A 20,404-nucleotide genomic window follows, 5' to 3' on the forward strand; every position below is an offset into this window, starting at 1 on the left:
TGACTTCATCTCAAAGACTGGTGCCTCTGAGGCTCTCCTCTATAAAAAATGGAGTAGCACAAGCTCTTTTTACATCACACTTTCTGGTACCAGGAGATTAGAAAGTGAAGGTGGAATGCTCTGGAGAAAACACTCTTGCTCTGGGCATCTGTCCTGCAGTTGTACTCGCCACGAGACACTAGGAGTGAGAACAGACTACATCAACGTCTTACTGCGGCAGCTGTGGCACAGTGGAAACAAGCCCCCTGCTAGCTGATGTGTAACAAAACAGTATTTATGCACTGGTGGGACTTCTTTTGATGCGAGTGAATAACTGGGACAAGAGCTGTCATGTTATATTTATTCATTCTTTCGGTAATATCTTTAGTAAACAGTACAAGCCTCATCAAATAAAACAAGCTCATAATAATAAATGGTGAATGAGTTTGAAATAAATAAACAAATTGAACAGAAGCATTCAACTTGAATTCAACAGGAGGGGAACATATGTCGACAGAAATTAATTTAAAAATAGAAACGCATATCAAAAACGGGACATCAAATGAATAAATACTCAATATATTCCTTTAGTCATTGCTAGCTGTCTCACTATTGAACTGCATGTTTAGAAAAGAAGAAGAAGAAACTCTGATGGTACAAAGATTAAACAGCAGGGCTGCAGTACACTGTGCTTTCAGGAGCGTTTTTGTCTTCACTCTAAGTGGTGTAGCGAGGCTGGGGGTCATACATGCAGCAGGTTACATCAGGAGGTAGGAAGGAGGAGGCAGTGGGGGGAGGAGTCCCAGGCAGAGGAGTCACAGCATGGAGTCCCGGCAGAGGACGATCTCCATCTCAGTGCGGTACAGTTTCCCTCCATCTGATAGAGCCATGATGCTCTTCTTGTAATCCTCCAGTCCGGTTGAGTCCACGTCCTGCCATAAATGACACGGGCACACCGAGTCAGCGGATAAGCATACTCTACACTACAGCAATCTCATCTCTGCTCTATATTTAGCAAGTAGACAAGTAACCTGAACTGATTAATCAATAGGCTGACTATTCATTACCATTTTGTTCTTGTCACAGAGGTCCTTCAGCAGAGCATCGAGCTCCTGCTCATCAATACATCCGTTACCATCCTGGTGGATGAGACAAGAGAGGAGGTCTGAATTATACAGACAAGGAAAAGTTCTCCTAAAAGCAGGGATCGAAGCAGGTGAGGGAACCCGAGGATCAGGTGTAGAGGTGCAGCATAGGGGAAAAAACTGCTTAGAAATAAGTCACATAACAACTTGTTTTGTTTTGTTTCTTAGTGTGCACGCTGTGAATAATCCCACTGAATTAAACAAGATATACGCAGATGTTTCATGAGCTATTCGGCTGATTTTCCACAATTTGACGCTGCAAAGCAAAAAATTTGAATTCAGTGAGTGAATCTAATCATGACCTTAAATATAAACTGATGTCTGCTGCCCTTGATGTACATCCAAACATTGACCATGTAAGCCACAGCCTGCTGTAATCTTCCCCAAAATACTGCACTAAATATGCCAAACTGCCTGATATTCTAATGAAACCTTTAAACAACACAAAAAATAGTACACTTCAATTACTTTTGCAAGATTTTTCACAAAAACATAATTAGGACATCCAATGTATAAAATTTTCTTTTTCTTTTCTTTTCTTTTTCTGTGCAGGTGGTGAAGTAAGCTGACGTTTTCCTCAGTCTGCCTTCGGGCATGGCCTCCACTGGGAGCCATCTACACCTGTGTTCAATCACATTATCCTGAATAGTAGCTAGAAGGACAGCAGAACTCCGTCAAATTGTTCGTCTCCCTCATTTGTATGAGGCACTTTGACTCCATGTCTTCCTCTTTTTCCTGGGTCCTGGCTCTGCTGTGCTTACCTGTTATCCAGACTTACCAGTATTGCCAAGGAGTTGCAGCCGTCTCCATCCATCTACACCGGCCAGTACACCCTTCATCAACACTCACAGCGATTCTTTGAGGCTAAGACTGAGACACTAAGACCTCACCTCTTTGTTAATTAGGACAGATGCTTTTTACATCACACTATTAATTTGTTTTTTAAGTAATTCATTCTGTACTAAAGCAGAACAAAAGACTGAAATTCCCAAGATGATAGCAGAACTAAAACTATCCACTTTCTACCACTGATCTGGGCCCGGGTCACAGGAGCAGCAGCCTAAGCAGGGATGCCCAGACCCTTTTATCGCTGGTCACAGCCTCCAGCTCTTCCAGGGCAACACAGATACGCTCCTGAGCCAGCTGAGAGGCATAATCTCCCCAGCGTGTCCCATGTCTGACCCAGTGTGTTTGTTTAGAAAGTATTTCACAGATACTCTGTATGATAATCAAATCAAAATGATTTTATTAATCCCTGCAGTGACATGTGGATCTTTGACTAGTGTTTCTATCCCCAAATCCATGACATTATATAGACTGCCAAGACATTTGGCCGTGATGATGATCCAGAATTATTTGATCCTCAGTTTTCCACCAATCCCCATGAGGGTGACATTTATAGTAGAGAGCAAAACAAAATCATCAAGCACTTGACAATGTAAGATATTCAGAGTTATCCGTAAGGGTGTTAGCATTCTGATCTGAGCAACTAGCTCCAGTACAGCTTTACAAAGCTGCTAGCACAGCTGCACACATCTGTTTAGGTACCACACACCATGCATAATACACAGGAAGGGAATATAAACTATGACGGAAGAAGCTGAGGGACATGCTGTTTTCACCTGATCGTAGAAAGTGAAGATGGAGTCAAACTCCTTGACCGTGAGTCTGATACCCTGTGTGTAAGAGAAAAACAGAGAGGAGTGAAATTTGTTAGAAACTGATGGGTATTTCTAGAGAGCGGTATAAGCCCCACCAGATCCAGAACCGATATTAATCCATGTAGATTATGATAACTGGGACTAGAGTTCAGTTAATCCTCAGCAGACAGACTAATCCTCTGTCCGAAAGAAATTGCAGATCTGCCCTCACAAGTCAGCTGTACATATCATGACATGGTACACATGGGATGTATATGTGGAATGGAAGGTGAAACCTATACACACAGAGGTCATGTTTCTTTTTTTTAATAATAATCTTCTACAGTGCTGTTTACAAGTATTTCACCTCTTCCTGATGTCTTTCTTTTTTGCATATTTGTCACACTTACATGATCCAGATAATCAAAAAACTAAACACTAGACAAAAATAACCTGAGTAAATACTAAAGGGAAAAATCTATCCAATCTGCTGTGTGAGAAAGTGTTCCCCCGTTTGTAAAATAATGAGTTAACTGTGATTAACCACATTTTTTTGGAAAGCTGGGTTCAGTTTCACTCACCACACCTGAGCCAGACCTGTATAGTCAAGACGTGACTTAAATAGACCCTGAAGCAGGCTAGAAGAGCCCAAGAAGAGCTGAGAAACAAAGCCTGGAAAGGGTTATAAAGCCATTTCTAAGGCTTTGAGACTCTACTGAACCACAATGAGGGCCGTTATCAACAAATGGAGAAAACCTGGAACAGTGGTGAATGTTCCCAGGAGTGACAAGGAGTTAAAGGTTCACACAGACACCTGCTAATAAGTGCTACGTAACAGACTTCTTCAGCTTTTCAAGCAGGTCAGAGTCTCGGCTTTAACTGGGTCACTGTAACACGTTGATTTTTTTCCTTTTTCAGCCCTTCTGTTGTAGATTTGCTGCTGTGTTTGGGATCATTGTCCTCTTGCATAACTCACTTTGGGCCAAGCTTTAGCTGTCAGACAGATCAGAATCAGAATCAGAATCAGAATCAGAATACTTTATTGATCCCTGGGGGAAATTATTTTTGGATGGCTTCACATCCGACTCTAGATCACTTTGGTATATAGATGTGTTCATAGTCTACTCATTGACTCCAAGGTGCCTAGGTCCTGTGGCAGCAAAACAAACCAAAATCATCAATCCTCAACCACCACTGCACTGACAGGTGGTATGAGGTGTTTGTGCTGACATGCAAGTGTCCAAAAGACATTGTTCTGGAAGTCTAGTGGTTCGTTCAGATGTAACGTTGAAGACATAAAATGTGCTGCCATTTTTTTCTTTTTTTTTTAGAGAGAAGAAGCTTTTTGCTGGAAACCCTGCCAAACAGGCCACACTTGTTCTTTTTTCTCTGTCACAAACTTTAACACTTAGCGTGCTAACTGAAGTCTGTAGAGTCTGTGATGTGGGTTTTGGGTTTTTATGTGAGTTTTTGGAGATGTATTAACACACATCTGAGTGCTACAGATGTGCTACAGACCAGTGAACTGCCAAAACCTCTGTTTTTTTGTTTTTTTTTGTATAGCGTTGCTGACACTTCCCGATGATCAATTAATCAAGCAGATTTGATTAGCAGCACCTAGCTGCTAAGCCTCTTCCTGTGAAACCTTTCTTTCTTACGTGACTGTACCTGACCAACGTTGTTGTCCTGCCAGACAGGTCTTATCTGCCTGGCTGGACTGCCTCAGTGGTTTACAAAATCCCAGCTCAATCAGGCATTCACAGAGAAAGATGTTCATCCTAGAAATCCCATCTCAATACTCCAAGAAACATGGAGCCCATCTGGCTGCAGGAGGGGAACTTAGACTATCATATATTTAGCTATCATATATAATTTTGTTCTGAATCTCTGGAGAGCTCTTCAGCTTCTGACTTATTCACATCAACAAGAACTGACGGGATCTGAAGGAACAGGCTTTTGTCGCTTATAAGCATAATCTTACCTGGAACTTCAGCAGGAAATTTTCCTGGACCGGCAAGAGCCTGTGGTGAAACACAGACATATGAATGATGTCCTTAAAGAAAAGTTTTAAAAATGTTCCTAACATACAAATAACACAAAGACGACACTCACCTGGCCATCTCAGAGAGGCCCAGCTTCCCATCGCCATTAAGATCAAACATATTTAGCTACACAGAAAGAAAATTAACAGGGAATTTATTGAAGTAATGTATCACATATTAACTACTCAAGGGAGCTTAAATGTGGCAGTTAAGTGTTTAGCCCACAGCAATACAGGGTTATTCTGTGCTAATGCGCTGCAATGTTTGCAATCTTTGCCTCGTGGCACTCACAATCGTCTGCGTGTATTCATTAAGCTTCTTGTCTTCATAGTTTCTGTTCGCCTTCTTCAGCAGGTCTGACAGGAAACCCTGAAGTGAGAACAAAATAACCACCTCAGCCACTGATTAGATGAGCAAGCTGAGTATTTGTTTTCAAGTTGAGGTTTTGTTTTTCACATGACAGAATTTTTAATGGAGTGCGTCATGTCCATGTGCAGTTTCAGAGTAGTTCAATCAGTAGCACCGATTCTTCCAACAGCGTAACATACAGAAATGAATCATCTCAACCAAGGACAGATTAGTTTAGTGTATTCGCTGCACAGCCAGTCACACTCCACATATTATCTACTTACTGCTGCCTTTTGGTTGTGAAAGGAAAATGACATGTGTAACTAGTCAAAGCATTTTCTAAATATGTCTTAAATACTGGCGTGTCTATGTAAATTGCCCCTACGTGTGATATTAATTAGTTATTATCACATGTAGGGGCAATACAGCAGCCATAGTGATCAATTTGAATTTACTGCACAGATCACTGCCCCATGCAGCAATCAGCTGTATAGTAGCACACATAGAGACTACTGAAGTCATCTTTTGCTGTTTCATTTATAATTAGAAGTGTTGTGTAGGCCTGAATCAGGAGGAAAAGACCTAAAGTTTGAATTAATGCTTTTATGTGGATGCAGCAAAGCGTGTCTGCACGCAGAGATGGAGCCACTCAATCTGTTTAGGATTACATACATGGATAGTCCATGACGAAGACTACATAGGGTCACACACTGGGTCACATTTACCTAGAGTCTGAAGAAAATGGTTTGCAGAGAAGATTTCTAAAATGCATGAACAAAACCAACAAAACGGTCCATCTGCATAATGATACTACATTTATTTTTGCTTTATTTGTGATTTACCTTCAGCTCATTCGATTCAATGTATCCACTGCGGTCAGTGTCATACTTCCGCCAGGCCTGTCGGACAAGAATAATGTTTTCAGAAAACACCATATCATCTTTAACCACTTTGACAGTAAAATAATAAAACTAAATCTTTACACACTCATAAAAACTCAAGTAAAACCAAACACTGTGTAAATGTTGACTCTGTGAAAGACCTCATCAAAGATGGATACCTAAAAGTCCTCCAGCGCTCTCTGCGTTTCCCCTGCACAAAGCTGTGCTCCATTCATAATGTATGGCTATCTGAGAATAGCTTTAACACACAGAACAGCCTGAACATCGCACCACTAAAAACCTCCTAAAGTAGCGCACATCAAGTGTGTGTTTGTACAGTTTATTTACAATTTAAGCTCACCAGATGTTTTCTCTCAAACAGGAAATCTCTGCTTTATTAAGCACAAGGTGTTAAAATATCTCTGGAAAAACTCCTTCAATGTAATTAATCCATTATAGGTGATATAAAGATGCTTTTCAGGCTCAGAGTCATCAGATAACTATTTACTCTATTTACTAATTGCTTCTAATTTTAGGTTATTTCAACTATTCATCAAAATGGCCAAAGAGAATTTATGCACATCAGTGATGTCATTCTGCTGCCAGGCGTGAGTGTGACCTCAAACACAGCAGTTTTTAGGACAATATCGACTATTTTATGAGTATCCAGGGTTCTAATTAACAATTCACACCTAGTGGATTGTCTCTGTACGAAACAGGTGTCCTAACTTGGGAGGAAAATTAAAGGAAATGTGAGTCAGCTGAACGGGCGTCCCACAGGACGGGCTGTAATGGCACACGGACTTGAGGCGATTGTGGGCAAATTTCACAGCTCACTAAGATTTATTAGTCACTGAGCAACTTTCCCTCCAAAATATGGGACTTCAAAAGAAGCACAGAAGGAAGGAGGCTAATTCTTTACATTCAGCTGAATGGCTTTGGATAAGAATATGAGCTTGGCTGACCAAATTTGTAGGGTTATGTAAGAGTGCTCGCTGCATATCAACAGTTAAAGCCTGGGACACAGATGTGTATATATGCCAACTTACTGCCATGAATTCAGAACTGGATCCAACAAACTCTCTGAAACAGATCAGGAAGTTTTCTTCTGTGGGCAGAATCTGAGCCAACTGCAGAGTGATACATGAAGAAATGGGAAGATTATTAACCAACATCACATATTTTATGTTATTGGTTTGTAGTTACAGAGTGGGAAGCATTTGAAATGTAGGCTTCATATAAACAATTGCCGTTCACAGTGAAGACAAACAGGGAACAGAAGAGGATGAATGAGGCTGGATAAAAAGTTTGTAAGAAAATAAATTGTTCTCACCTCTGACATCTCAATTCTCCCATCAGAATTCTTGTCAAAGCTGGCCATGAACTCTTTCATCTTTTCTTTGAATGTGGCGTGTGAGGGATCCTGCAAACACATCGAATTACACTTATCAAGATATATGAAATATATGAAAGGTTACTCTTATAGAGTAAGGTTTAGTAATGGGCATTACTCTTGAAAACAGAACAAAACACCACAATCTGAAAATAGACAGCTCTCTTCCTCCAGCTCTCAACCTCTTTATTCTAAGCCCCGCACACCATGGGCTAAAAATAAATACATGATTTTGGGGCTTTCAGTGGAATACTTTTAGGTTTACAAGCTCTGCCTTTGCAGAGGGTAGAAGAAGCATAAAAAGTGGCCATATGTCTCTTGATCTGCACAAAATGATCCCTATGAGTGCCACCCACTCCAATCTGAGACATTATCAGATGATGATGATAATGATGAATAAAATGGTGGTAAAAAAATATAATGCAACATTTTTATAAATAAGCCATTAGATAAATGCTGGAGAGAATCATTTATCTTGGGATTTATTGCATGAACAAAGATTTTAATTCAATTATAATTGAATGCACTCTTAATGGTGGTGTTTATTTCTGAGGTGGCAGCAGCACATTAGAGCTCTGAAACCTTAAACTGGATACATTTCAACTTTAAAATGTTACCATACCTCAGTCTTGTACTGAAGGAAATGTGAGAATCACTTTAGTTTGTTTCGTTTTTAGTATCAATGTGAAAGTAATTTTAGTGACTGAACGGGTATTCTTGTTGTGTATTTTGTGTTCGAATAGCTGAAATTCTAACAGAGTAAAATACACTTTGTAGCACATCAGCATCAAGCATAACAACATTTATACATTTTCTGTATCACCAAATTAATACATGCACGTTCTCGTGATAAAGTGACGCAGATTTTGCACATATAAAGGCTACAGGAGCTCATCTGATTACAGGGGTTTTCTCTGTATTATTGTAGTGTTTTTAGCTTGCAATATAAAGCACCTTGTGATATTTTTTTATTGTGCAATTTACTTCTAATATTTTTTTATTTGAGGATTTTTCTTTTTTTTAACCAAGATTTATATTTTACAATCAAGGTTTATGTTTTTTATTGTATATTTTATTTTATAGTTCATATTTATTTTTAATTTAGTGACTGTTCTATATAATATAACAGCCTGTACAGCACTTTGATCAACTGATATGATACAGGGATAAATTTTGACTTCACTTCACTTGAAGCTGAGCGATAGGCAAGTTGTCCATTTATATTAACTGATTAGGGCAAAACAGTTGTGCAGTGGTCAGCGCTGTTGCCTCACAACAAGAAGCTTCAGGTTTCCTGGGTTCAAATTCAGGCTCTTTCTATGTGGAGTTTGCCTCCATTTCTCTCCAAAGACATGCACCTTAGGTTAATTGGTGATTCTATATTGACTGTAGGTGTGTATAGGAGCGTAAATGGCTGTCTGTCTCTTGATGATCGACTGGCGACCTTTCCAAGGTGTACTTTGCCTCTTGCCCTATGACGGCTGGGACAAATTTTTCAACACCCCCACAACCCTGAATTGGACAAGTGGAAGAAAATAAACTGATGGATGTACAAAGAGTAAACACACTCACCATCCCTGCTCCTCGTCTTGTATTCTCCAGCTCGCTGAAGAAGTTTTCTAACTCCTTCCCTTCGATGTAACCATTTCCTGCGGCGCATCAGAGGAACAAAATTAGTTTGGCACAAATGATGTTATGAGGCTTTTAAGTCGCCTCAAGTTTTGTTGACTGTTCAAAAGTTTAATTAAAGACTCAGATGTGGATGAGTGATTAAAGGTCACCAGGGGTTCTTTAAATTTGGCAACAGCCGCCAAACATTGAGCTCTAGTTCGGTCTCAAGTCCTCTTACCCCAGTAAGCAGTTCACAGGAGTGTATATGGAGCCTGTACATGCCCACAGCTTCACCAAAATCACTCTCTAAATATATTTGGCTGGTCCATCCATCAATTCAGCACAAAAATCTGAATAAAACTCTGGATGACCACTGGACAAGATATGAGTGAATCCTGGAGGACGTCCACACTGGGAAATAAGATGACCAGCTGCTATATCATCTCTACAGAAGTAAAACTTACTCTGATGAACTGGAGAGGTATGTTACACAAAAACAAGGTCATGCTAAGCTGACATTTAGCTGTGTGGCGATTCAGTGTCATGCTGAAATAAATAAAAGAACAGTCAAGCGCTGCCAGAGTGTAAGCAGCATAATGAGCGCTTCGTTTTCTTGCCTAAGAGGGTGAAAGTGTTCGGTCAGATTGATGCTTATTGGGGCATCCTGTCCCTCTGTCTGGGTTTGTGCTTCTTATGACGATCACATGACCCGAGATAATTTAACACAATAATTTACTTCACTGGTTTGCCTGCAAGTTCCACTAACAGGGTAACATAAATTACACTCCCCAGTCTCTTTTTAATCATAAGAATGAGTCCCATCTGTGTACTATACCAAGGGGGGAGGGGTTGCTTTTTATGTTGCAAAAATAGACATCGATGTAAAGGTTATTTCAAATAAAACAGAGTAAAATGCAGAGATGCACTCTGCTCCTGTCTTAATCTCTTATTCTCTCATCTCCCTTCGTTTTTGATCGTTTTCTCCCTCCCTTCGTCCCTCCCTCCCTTCCTCTCATCTCGGTGCCCAGCATTATTTGGACACTTTATCTGATAGGTGCTCCATGTCTCCATCTGGGCTATGGGTGAGCCGATGTTTCGACATAAACATGTCAGTTTTTCAGAGAAAGATTACAAAGCTTTGGGTGCAAAAAACCCCAAAAGATACAACATGCAAAAATTACACAGCCTCGGTTCAGCAGATAGTGATGTTCAGTTGAGATTCCCTTTATTTTTTACTGTTTCTAAGAGGCTGGGATTTAAATGGTAAAATGGCTGGACGACCATAATCTCTATCAAAGTGCAAATTAATGATAGAGAGCTTTTAAATTGCAGAATTTAAGCTATAAAAATCATCTGGTCATCAAGATGTCAGGAGAAAGGGTCAACAGTCTGACCATTAATTTTTGCATCACACTATTACTTGTATAGATAAATAACTGAACGAGTGAACGAACAAGCAAAGATAAAATGTCCAAAAAACAAAAAATATCTTTGGTATTAAAATAAAATGTATTAAAATAAGGAGGAATCCTTATTTTAATACATTTTATTAAATGATATGGTACAGAGTTGTCTCATAGTGAAAAGAGTCGATTTGAGCGTTTGTATGTGGATGTTGTGCGTTCTCTATGTGCGTGAGTGGGTGCTTGTTTCTTCCCACTATCTTTCAGAACTGGTTAATTTAAATTGATCGTGGCAGTTTTTCTCTCTGTGCTGGCCTTGTGGTGGAGTGGTGCTCAAGCCAGGGTGTCCACTGCCTTTAACCTTTTGCCAGATGTGATAACCTCCCAGCAAAGAAAGTGAATGGGTGGATGCTAAGGAGGTTGGAAAAGAGCGCATAATCTGTGGTGATATTTCTATCATATGTCTGCGCCCCGCGCCTACATAAGCAACACCTCTCAGCTCATCGGCGCCCGCTGACAGAGTTTATGTTGCAGTCCGAATCTCAGCTGTCACATGGAGCGCACCACTGCACACTGAGCAGATGCAGTCCTTTCTCTCCCCAAACAAAAACACAGCTCAACTGCTGATTGCTCAGTGACACCTCGGAAACAATTCAGCTGATGCACGATGACTAAAAATGACAAAAGAGGGTCATGTGGGAAACAGATTTCTCAGAGAGGGCACCTGAGTGTTTCACCCCTAGGTGTGAACACAAACCCACATGAGGCTCCACATGCTGCAGTATCAGCTGTATGAGTTGTTTTTGTTTGTATGACAAAGAGGAATATATGATTCATTCTTTGTGTTTAATTCCCTGCAAAGCAAAGTCTTCTGTCAGATACACTTTATATCAAAGATGGATAAAGTCACCGGGTCTGAAAAGTGAAACCCGGCTGTTGTTTTTTTAATGACCAACAGGGGGCAGCTCCTCTGGTTTAAAAAAATGAGTTCATCCATCCATCCATCCATCCATTTGCTTCCGCTTATCCTTTTCAGGGTCGCGGGGGGCGCTGGAGCCTATCCCAGCTGTCATAGGGCGAGAGGCAGGGTACACCCTGGACAGGTCGCCAGTCTGTCGCAGGGCTAACACACAGGGACAAACAACCATTTGCACTCACAAAATGAGTTCAATTTAATAAAAATCTATAAGAAAATAATCATACTTGACAGTGATTTATGAACTTAATAAACATTTTCCCCGTGAGTTTGTGGTACCAATCATGAGTTTAAAATCTTCTTTAATGCAAAGCAATGTTCATTTTGCATTAATATGGTCCCATTTAGAGTAGAATTTATAATACAGCAGGATATACTTTAGGATGTGACTACCTCATGATTGAGCATCCAGTGCAATGTCCTCAGTTTATCACTTTTCACCTATGACATATGCTTTCAGAAAATCTAACTGGTTAACTTGAGGTCTCCAAACAAGAATCTACAAACCAGTGGTTAGTGTCACTGTGACTGCATCCGTCTGGTAAATACAATCCTTGCTGCACTACAGAAAGGAATTTGTTGATGCCCTTTCAGTCAACAAAAGCGCACTGCCTACATATCATCCAAAACAGACTGTCGAGGTTGTGATTAACTCATTTCTCTCACTTTTGCAATTTAGTCCATCTTGGAGTGGGGAAATAATTACTTCTCACCTTTACTGAGCTGCTCCTAACCCTCTCCTTCTACAGGCACAGTTAAGCCACAAAAATAACTTAGATTAGGAACAAATTGGGGTTAAAATGAGCTAAAGTGTTGAAAGGGAGCAGGATTTACAGTGAGGCTTATTGTGAAAGCTCTGTGGGCCACTGCAGTACTGTCAGGCTGTGCTGTTCGATGAAAACAAACTGCAAATTTATCGGACAACTAAAGGTCATGACTTTTTCTCAATGGCTTCAGAGGGTAATCTTTCAACTGAAGTTGCAAAATGAAAATATGTATAGCTGGATCGGCTCATCGTGAAACAAAGTGGGGCGATGAAAGCACTCTTCTGCAGTTCAGCTGCCCCACAGTTAAACAAATATCTATTTGTATATCAGATATAATATCACTAATTGTAAATATGCATCAACTAAACTTAGACTAAACTTAGGAATTTTATTTACTTTTATTCCTTGAAACTGATATAACAGCTTTTGTAGTTTTGATCCATTTATAGACTAAAATAAGATTTGTTTTCATTTCAAATCTTAGAAATTAAAATAAAAAACTGAAAATTTCATTCCACCTTGAGCACTTAATGTTACTTTAAAGATATTTTATAATGAAGTCTACCTCAAAATTAATTACACTGATCATTGCTTTCCTCTGTGATGCAAGTTATGCTATATTCATATTCATTTTAGTGCAAACTGTCCAGTTTCGGAGATGCTGGCTGTAGAGATGTCTGCCTTCTCCTGCCTTGTAATTTTCAAAGTTTGAAAATGCATTTCAAAATCTGGTCTTTTTCTTGAAATCATGACCCAGATACTCAAAAAAATCTATTGTGCTTGCACTGAGAATTTTCTTTCTACTATCCACATCCCCAAAACAAAACAAAGAAAGCGTATAGAATCAGAATCAGAATCAGAATGGGTTTATTGCCAGATGTTGAGGTTTACAACATTAGGAAATTGCTGCGGTGCTTCAGTGCAGACAATAAGAAGTCCACAATAATCTCCACTGTCTTCTGGGCATTCAGCACCAGGTTGTTGTGGCTGCACCAAGACACCAGACGTTCAACCTCCCTCCTGTAGGCAGACTCGTCCCCGTCCGAGATGAGGCCAATGACGGTGGTGTCATCTGCGAACTTGATTAGCTTGACAGACTGGTGGGTGGAGGTGCAGCAGTTGGTGTACAGGGAGAAGAGCAGAGGAGAAAGAACACAGCCCTGAGGGGAGCCGGTGCTGATGGTCCGGGAGTCCGAGACATTCTTTCCCAGCCTCACGTGCTGCTTCCTGTCCGTCAGGAAGTCAGTGATCCACCGGCAGATGGGATCAGGCACATTCATCTGGGAAAGCTTGCCTCGGAGATGGTCTGGAAGGATGGTGTTGAAGGCAGAGCTGAAGTCCACAAACAGGATCCTGGCGTAGGTTCCTGGGGAGTCCAGATGCTGCAGGATGAAGTGTAGGGCCATGTTGATGGCGTCGTCTACAGACCTGTTGGCTCTATATGCAAACTGCAGGGGGTCCAGGAGGGGGGCCGTGAGGGTCTTGAGATGGGAGAGAACTAGGCGCTCAAATGACTTCATGACCACAGATGTCAGAGCCACGGGTCTGTAGTCATTTAGTCCAGTGATCCTAGGTTTCTTGGGGACAGGGATTATGGTAGAGGACTTGAAGCAGGCAGGCACATGACATGCCTGCAGTGAGGAGTTGAAGATGCCAGAAAACACTGGGGCCAGCTCGTATAGCTGCAGTCCTCTAAAGATCAGGACTGTTCCTGTAGAAACATCTGTCACAGAAATACATTCAAGTAATTGTTTTCTGTATGGGTTTATCATTGTGGCCCACTTTACAATGTTGCTTCACTGCATTGACGGTTGTGAGCAGTTGCAGTTTTTCTAAGGTACCTCCAGGGGGCGTCAATCAGGTTGAAGTCTTGACTTTGACTGGACCATCGCTGCATGTTGATTCTTTACTTTTGCAGCCATTCTCTTGCAGATTTGTTGCTGTGCTTGGGATCATAGTTCTGTTGCATGACCCAATTTTGGCCAAGCTTTAGCTGCTGGACAGATGGCCTCACATTTGATTCTAGAATACTTTGGTATACAGAGCAGTTCATGGTTAACTCAACGACTTTAAGGTGCTCAGATCTTGTGGCTGCAAAAACAAGTCCAAATCACCACCCCTCCACCATGATGCTTAACGGCTGATGTAGGAGCCATTTTTTATGTTGGTACCTTATGTATGCCGCTAGAGGTCACCTTTTGTGTTTTACAACATGGTGTGTCTATGGGAATGTATTTAAGGTAGACACACGTAATTAGCGGCAGGTGTGTTGTTGTTCGGAAGGAGCAAACAGTTTGTGACTGCTGTGCTGTCATGATATGGTGTTGGATAAAGAGAACTGTTGACATCAAATACAACAGAGGGAAGTGGAATAAAGATTCAAAATGAACAAGGTAAGTACGGCTGGAGTTATTGGACTGTAACAAGTTTAACAAGCTCATTCATATCAGTGGCATCGTGTCACCCCCGCCAACGAACACCTCAGTGGCTTCAGCTGGTCTGAGGTGTTCTTGCTGATGTGCTGTGTTTGGTTTTCTCCAAACACAGTGCTGTGCATTATGGCCAAACATTTCCGCTTCAATTGACATTGTTCCAGAAGTTGTGTGGGTTGTTCACATGCAACTTTGCAGACCTAAGCTGTGCTGCAACGTTCTTTTTAGAGAGAAGAGAGTTTGTCCAGCCAACCCATTCGAAAAAGTCATACTTGTTTGGCTTTTTAGTTTAACTTTTAACATGCTAACTGGGGCCACTAAAGTCTGTGCCTTTTGCAGTTTCTCTGAGCATTGGACATCTAGCCTTGTCTACCCCTGTGAACATTGCGGTATTGTGCTAACACACGTGAATGTTTCAGACCAGCAGACGTCCTGATATAAGCATTTAATCAAGGTCACCTGATCAGCAGCACCTAGCTGCATATTCATATTCCTATGAAAGCAGGTAGGGTGTAACTAGTTTTTTACATGACTGTAGCTAACATTGCAGCTCACACATGAGCCCCTCATGGAGGCATGGGAAGATGGTCACTTTCTCCTGGAGAGTGATTGGGTTGCTTAGTAGAAAATAGGCCTGAAACCTCTCTCAACAGTTCAAGGTAGGTTTTTATTTGCTTGTTTGCTTGTTTTGGTGCTTTAAATGCCACACAGAAAGTTCCACTTGTTCTCCAATGCAACAGCTCACACTAAAACAATATACATGGATAAATACAGACCAGAGTAAAAATACCTATATCTTATTAAATGAAATTAACACTTGCATTAATGAAGGCCCTTATATAAGTGGCTGTTTGTCAGTGAGCATGCATTCTGGCACATTTACATGGCCATCTTTTAACATCGACCCTAACCTGAACCTGTTTATATCCTTAACCCTAAAAGCAAGTGGAGGGCTGTGATAGACAGGATCATCCAACACGTCCTCAATCCAGTGGTCTAAAACTCAAACTGATCCTCATAACAAGTACACACACACACACACACACCATCCACTCTCCACTTCACTGTAAGCTCCACCCAACAAAATCCAGAGAGAGAAAAACACACTCCTTCACTCTTGCATCCTCTCATCTCTTACCTTTTCACGCTCCCTCCATCCCCCACCCTGCTACCCCTTTCCCCCTCCCTCCTCTGCATCCACATGGCTCTCTCCCCTATCTCCCCTTCACTCTCTCTTTTCTATCTTTCAGCCCTTCGTCTCACTGCTTCTGATCTGTTTTTTCCCTTCGCCCTCTTTGTCAGCATCCTCTTCGTAACACAACTTTACAATCCACTGCAGACCCCCTGACACATTTCTATAGTAAATAAAGTCACAACGTAAATGACCAACAGTGATTTAATCTGGTGGATTTTACTAAGTAAAACAGGAAAACTGTTTACTCATATCACAAATGTATCCTATATATAGTAACCTATTAGTTCAATTTTCTTACTGCAGTTTGTGACATTACTGCACTGATTCTGCAGATTTTTTACTACATTTTACAGTCGCTGAATTCTTTTTTTTAACGCACAAAAGGTTTTCAACTCTAGCTGGACACAAAATTCTCTTATATGCACTAATTTCAACCCCATCTTTTACATAATTACTGTTTAGTAATAAACACAAATTGATCCGATGGCTAGTTCCACAGTCATTAGACAGGCGGACACTTGAGCGCACTGACCGTCTACGTCAAAATGCTTCCAGATGTCGATGAACTGCGCTGCGGTCAGCTCAGCCAGGTGCAGTTGGGGCGGCTGCTGCGGTTGAGTTGCCATCTTTGCTGTTTCTCCCAGCTTTAAGTCGTCCACAGTAGTTGGAGGTAAACTTTTCCCGGTGTAGAGTTCCTCGGGTCTGTGGGATGCGCCTCCTCAGCCGGGGCTTTTAAACCACCCGCGATGCCCGCGCTTCTGCTGTGCGCCACACGGGGGCGTCTCGACCTCGTGGAGAGCAACAGCAGAAGACCAATTACAAGAGGAGAGAGAGTGTGTGTGTGTGTGTGTGTGTGTGTGTGTGTGTGGGGGGGGGGGGGGTCCTCTGGGCTTTGTATATGAGTCACCATTAACTGCCGTCCAGGCTGCTGGTTTCATAGAAGGATCATTATACATCAGCCAATCCTGCTGCTCCCGCAAGGGGAAAATTACATCAAACAATTTATTCTAAAGCAGGGCGCCCTGCTGGCTCCAGTGGGTCTACTCACATCTATGTCATGCCTGTCTCTGCCAGTCCTGCATCTCCCTGAAATGTGAATGATCAGATAAAGTGTTAAATTAATGTCCAACCACACCTGAGGAGGAGGAGGAAGAACTCATAAAAATGAAAGGCTGAGGGCCATCCTTTCTCACAAATCCCTACTCCACTGCTTTTTCTTTTGAGATGACCCATCTGTCTTTCCTTCCATCACCTCCTCCCCTCTCAACCTCCCACACCCTTTAGCATCAATCTTCCCGACCTGTGCAGGTGAGAGGGGAACTCAGTCTCCCCAGCCAATCAAACACGTACTTGGCTTCAATCCAAGCAGCAGCAGCAGTAGCTGTTCTTGAATGGCCACTAAATCACCTAAATTCGTTTGTTCGTTCTGCAGTGCACTGTTGTCCCCCTTTTCCTCACCTTCCCCTCATTCTGTGGTTCTTATCCCTCTCTGGTTTGGACCCCAAAGAAGGATAGTTGGTGTGCTGGGGGAAGGGACTCAGACGATGAAGAAGAAGAAGGAGACACTTTATCTCCTCACTGCAGAGCTGTGTGCTGCAGAGAAATGGAGGAAAAAAGAAGGAGAGAGAGCAGGAGAGGGCAGCTTATAAGTGTGTGTGTGTGTGTGTGTGTGTGTGTGTGTGTGTGTGTGTGTGTGTGTGTGTGTGTGTGTGTGTGTGTGTGTGTGTGTGGGATAAAATGCATATGTAAATACTGTGTATGTGTGAAAGACAGAAAAAAGTGGGGGTATTTTTAGGAACTCCCCTCTTAAAGCCTGAAGTGTATGAATAATGATCAGAGAATTTATAGGATTTGTTTGCAGAGCTCAGAGCACTTTCTGATGAAAGTACCAGAAGTAAAGCGATTCCCTGAATAGTGAAGATGGATAAGTGATGAGGTTGTTAATGGACCACTGATCACCTTTTAAACAGACTTTGATCTGACTTATCCAAACACAAAAAAGGCATGTGAAGATGTGCACGTGCATCATGAATTTAAATCAGGACGGTTGCCCCGTTAGTGTTTGCGTTGCATGCCACTCATACTTTTCGTGGTTTGCAGATTATGGATAATGATGCAATCTGGTTAGCGGTGTATTAAACATATCGTATGAAATTTAGATTAGCTAAAGTGGCTCAGTGTTGATATCTAAAATGGAAAATGAAATCAGGATGAGGGGATGGTGCAGACAGCCAGGTGTTTAAGAGGCTTTTCAGTTCACTTTGATTACATTTTGTGAAAGGCAACAACAAAGTAGCATCTTTGGTTTTATGTAGAATTATTCAGGATCAAGAGCACAAACCCTGCACAAGTTTACACATAAAGACAACTGATTATTTAACGAATTTATAACCCAGCATGAAGTCAAAATGTAGCTTCAATATACAGTCATGTGAAGAAAACTTTAACTTAGTGTAGTATTTCACAGGACTGCAGGGAGTCCTGTGAAATACTAAGGAAACCACATGATTCAATAATTTGTTGAGTCACCTTTAGCAGCAAAAACGTTAAGTAATAATTTTCTGTATGACATTATTAGTCTCTAACATCATATTAAAGGAATTTCATATAGCCTTTCTTTGAAATGTTACTTCATTTCTTTGAGCTTTTCATTTATTTGTTTAATCACAGCTCTCATGAAGTCCCACCACAGCATTTCAATCAGGCTTGTGCTTTTATAGAGGTGATCGCACTTGCTGATGATCAAGTGCATTTGTTTGCAGCACCTGGCTGCTACTGCCCTCTTGCTTCCTGTGGAATCATTAAGGGTGGACTTTAACAGGATTATGTAAAAACTTTTTTTTCCCCCACATGAATGTACATGAATGAATAGCCACTGAATTTTAATAAGATGAGATTGTTTGGTGACTGCAGGTTGACGCTGTCGGTTGATGGTGTTTGTAGAGGATAATTATTACCTTTATTGCTCTCCCTGCATCTGTGCTGCTCTGATTGGTGAAACTGTTTTTCTCAGTTGTTCACCTCTCTTTTTTTCCCCAAGGAAAGAAAGTGCATCCAAAGATTCAGATTATAAATCTTACCCATTCTGGCTTGGGTGAAAGAGGCCTTGTGCTTTCATGTGTTTCTAACAAACAAAGTTTTTCTGTGATGTTGTAAAATAGCCTCTAAGGATGAGCCTCTATTCATTTTGTTAAGAAGGCTGACATTAATCCAAAAGAAGGAGGGAATCAAAAGTGTGAGCGTGATCCAACACAAAATGCAACTCTTTCAGTAAGTACAGCAAAGGTTTTTCTTTTATTTGTTAATTTAATTTGGGGGTAAGCTGTGTGGGGTTTATGCGATAAGACAGCGGAGAGCGAAAGATACGGCAGCTGCAGCGTATTATATTAAACATTGGCGTCGTCCAAATAACATGATGCAGCTGTACGAATGCTCTCCTTGTCTAAATGTAGCCCCTGGCTCATCGCTGCTTATCCACACTAGTGCTGATTAGCATGAGTTACTGCAGCCAGCAAGAAACACTGATGAAGCAGAGTCCAGTGTGCTTAGAGACAAATTATCCAGTCACCCATCCTTTTTTGTAAAACTCTAACTTAGGGTTGCTGGGAGCTGGAGCCTATCCCAGCTGACTTGAAGGGAGAGGCGGGGTGCGGGCAGGGTTGTGGGCTGGATAATACCTGCCTAATGAGCCCCTCACTAATGTGCATGCTCTGAAATCCAAAATGCTTCAGCTATTGCATGCCAACATGTAATGCTTGAATTTCTGTGCATCTCTGTTTGATATTGGATAAACAAACAGCACACAAACGAATAATGTGACCCATATGGCACATTAATTACAACAGAATAAATTTAGGTTCACACATAAAAGAGAGGTCAGGGTGCATGAGGTATGCGTACTGAGGAAGCTGGTTCATAAATAACTGAGCCTTGAACATTTATCCTTCTAAAATACTCACTGGCATTTCTTTTAGCTTAGATCAGTTGAACTCTGGTAAAGTTTACAGGTGGATGTGAGCAACAGCAATCCAGGATGGGAAAATAAATGAAAGAAGAAAAAAAACCACCATGAAAAAAATAGATTAAATTATTGAAATCAAGTCAAGTGATATAAAGAACAAATAGCAAATAGCATATCACCTTCTCATACACCTACTTCTACAGCAACCTCTGAGTGTTAAAACATGATAATTTTTTCATCTTAAGTTCCTAACCATCCATATAAGAAATTATTTTTCGCCTACATGGAAGGCATTTAACTGTGGTCCACAGTCCAATCTGACCATGGACAGGATGAGTGGACTGTGCTGAGGTGAACTCAAATGCAAAATGCAAAGCCTAACAATGTAAATCAAAACCAATGTTTTTATGTGCCGTTATCAAAGTCCAAAAACTAAATAAAATTTAAAAAAAAAATTAGAATCAAGAGTTGATCTGGAATCTCAGAGAAACCCAGGAAGCTAATTAACCATACACAGAATAAAAGTCTGACAGGGCCATTTATACACAAAGAAATAATCTGACACAAATATTAATACAGAGAGAAATAATCTGACACAACAATTAATACACAAAGTAACAATCTGACAGGG

The 20,404-nt window shown here is 41.1% G+C and overlaps 1 protein-coding gene across 1 annotated transcript; it reads right to left on the bottom strand.

Moving 5' to 3' along the window:
• Positions 1 to 326: 326 nt before the first annotated feature.
• On the bottom strand, positions 327 to 16,543 carry LOC146583237 (calretinin-like). The gene is made up of 11 exons (XM_085268811.1): positions 16,345 to 16,543; positions 9,001 to 9,077; positions 7,369 to 7,458; positions 7,085 to 7,165; positions 5,997 to 6,053; positions 5,098 to 5,175; positions 4,877 to 4,932; positions 4,746 to 4,785; positions 2,747 to 2,800; positions 1,047 to 1,118; positions 327 to 911 (listed from the first exon to the last, which is right to left on the bottom strand). The coding sequence occupies exons 1-11, from the start codon at positions 16,436 to 16,438 to the stop codon at positions 795 to 797; spliced, it is 816 nt and encodes a 271-aa protein (XP_085124937.1). The 5' UTR covers positions 16,439 to 16,543; the 3' UTR covers positions 327 to 794.
• Positions 16,544 to 20,404: the final 3,861 nt, after the last annotated feature.

The sequence above is a fragment of the Mchenga conophoros genome, linkage group LG1, assembly GCF_057382185.1.
Source record: "Mchenga conophoros isolate Kocher_MC1m ecotype Shallow Benthic linkage group LG1, M_conophoros_male_GT1.1, whole genome shotgun sequence".
NCBI lineage: Eukaryota > Metazoa > Chordata > Actinopteri > Cichliformes > Cichlidae > Mchenga > Mchenga conophoros.

Bases quoted from the DNA above. Each gene is read 5' to 3' on its own strand.
- LOC146583237 (XM_085268811.1), bottom strand. From the start codon at position 16,438: ATGGCAACTCAACCGCAGCAGCCGCCCCAACTGCACCTGGCTGAGCTG. The intron at 7,459-9,000 runs GTGAGTGTGTTT...ATGTGTTTGCAG, and splicing joins CAAGACGAGGAGCAGGGATG to GATCCCTCACACGCCACATT. The intron at 4,933-5,097 runs GTGAGTGCCACG...CTTTCTGTGTAG, and splicing joins ATGAATACACGCAGACGATT to CTAAATATGTTTGATCTTAA.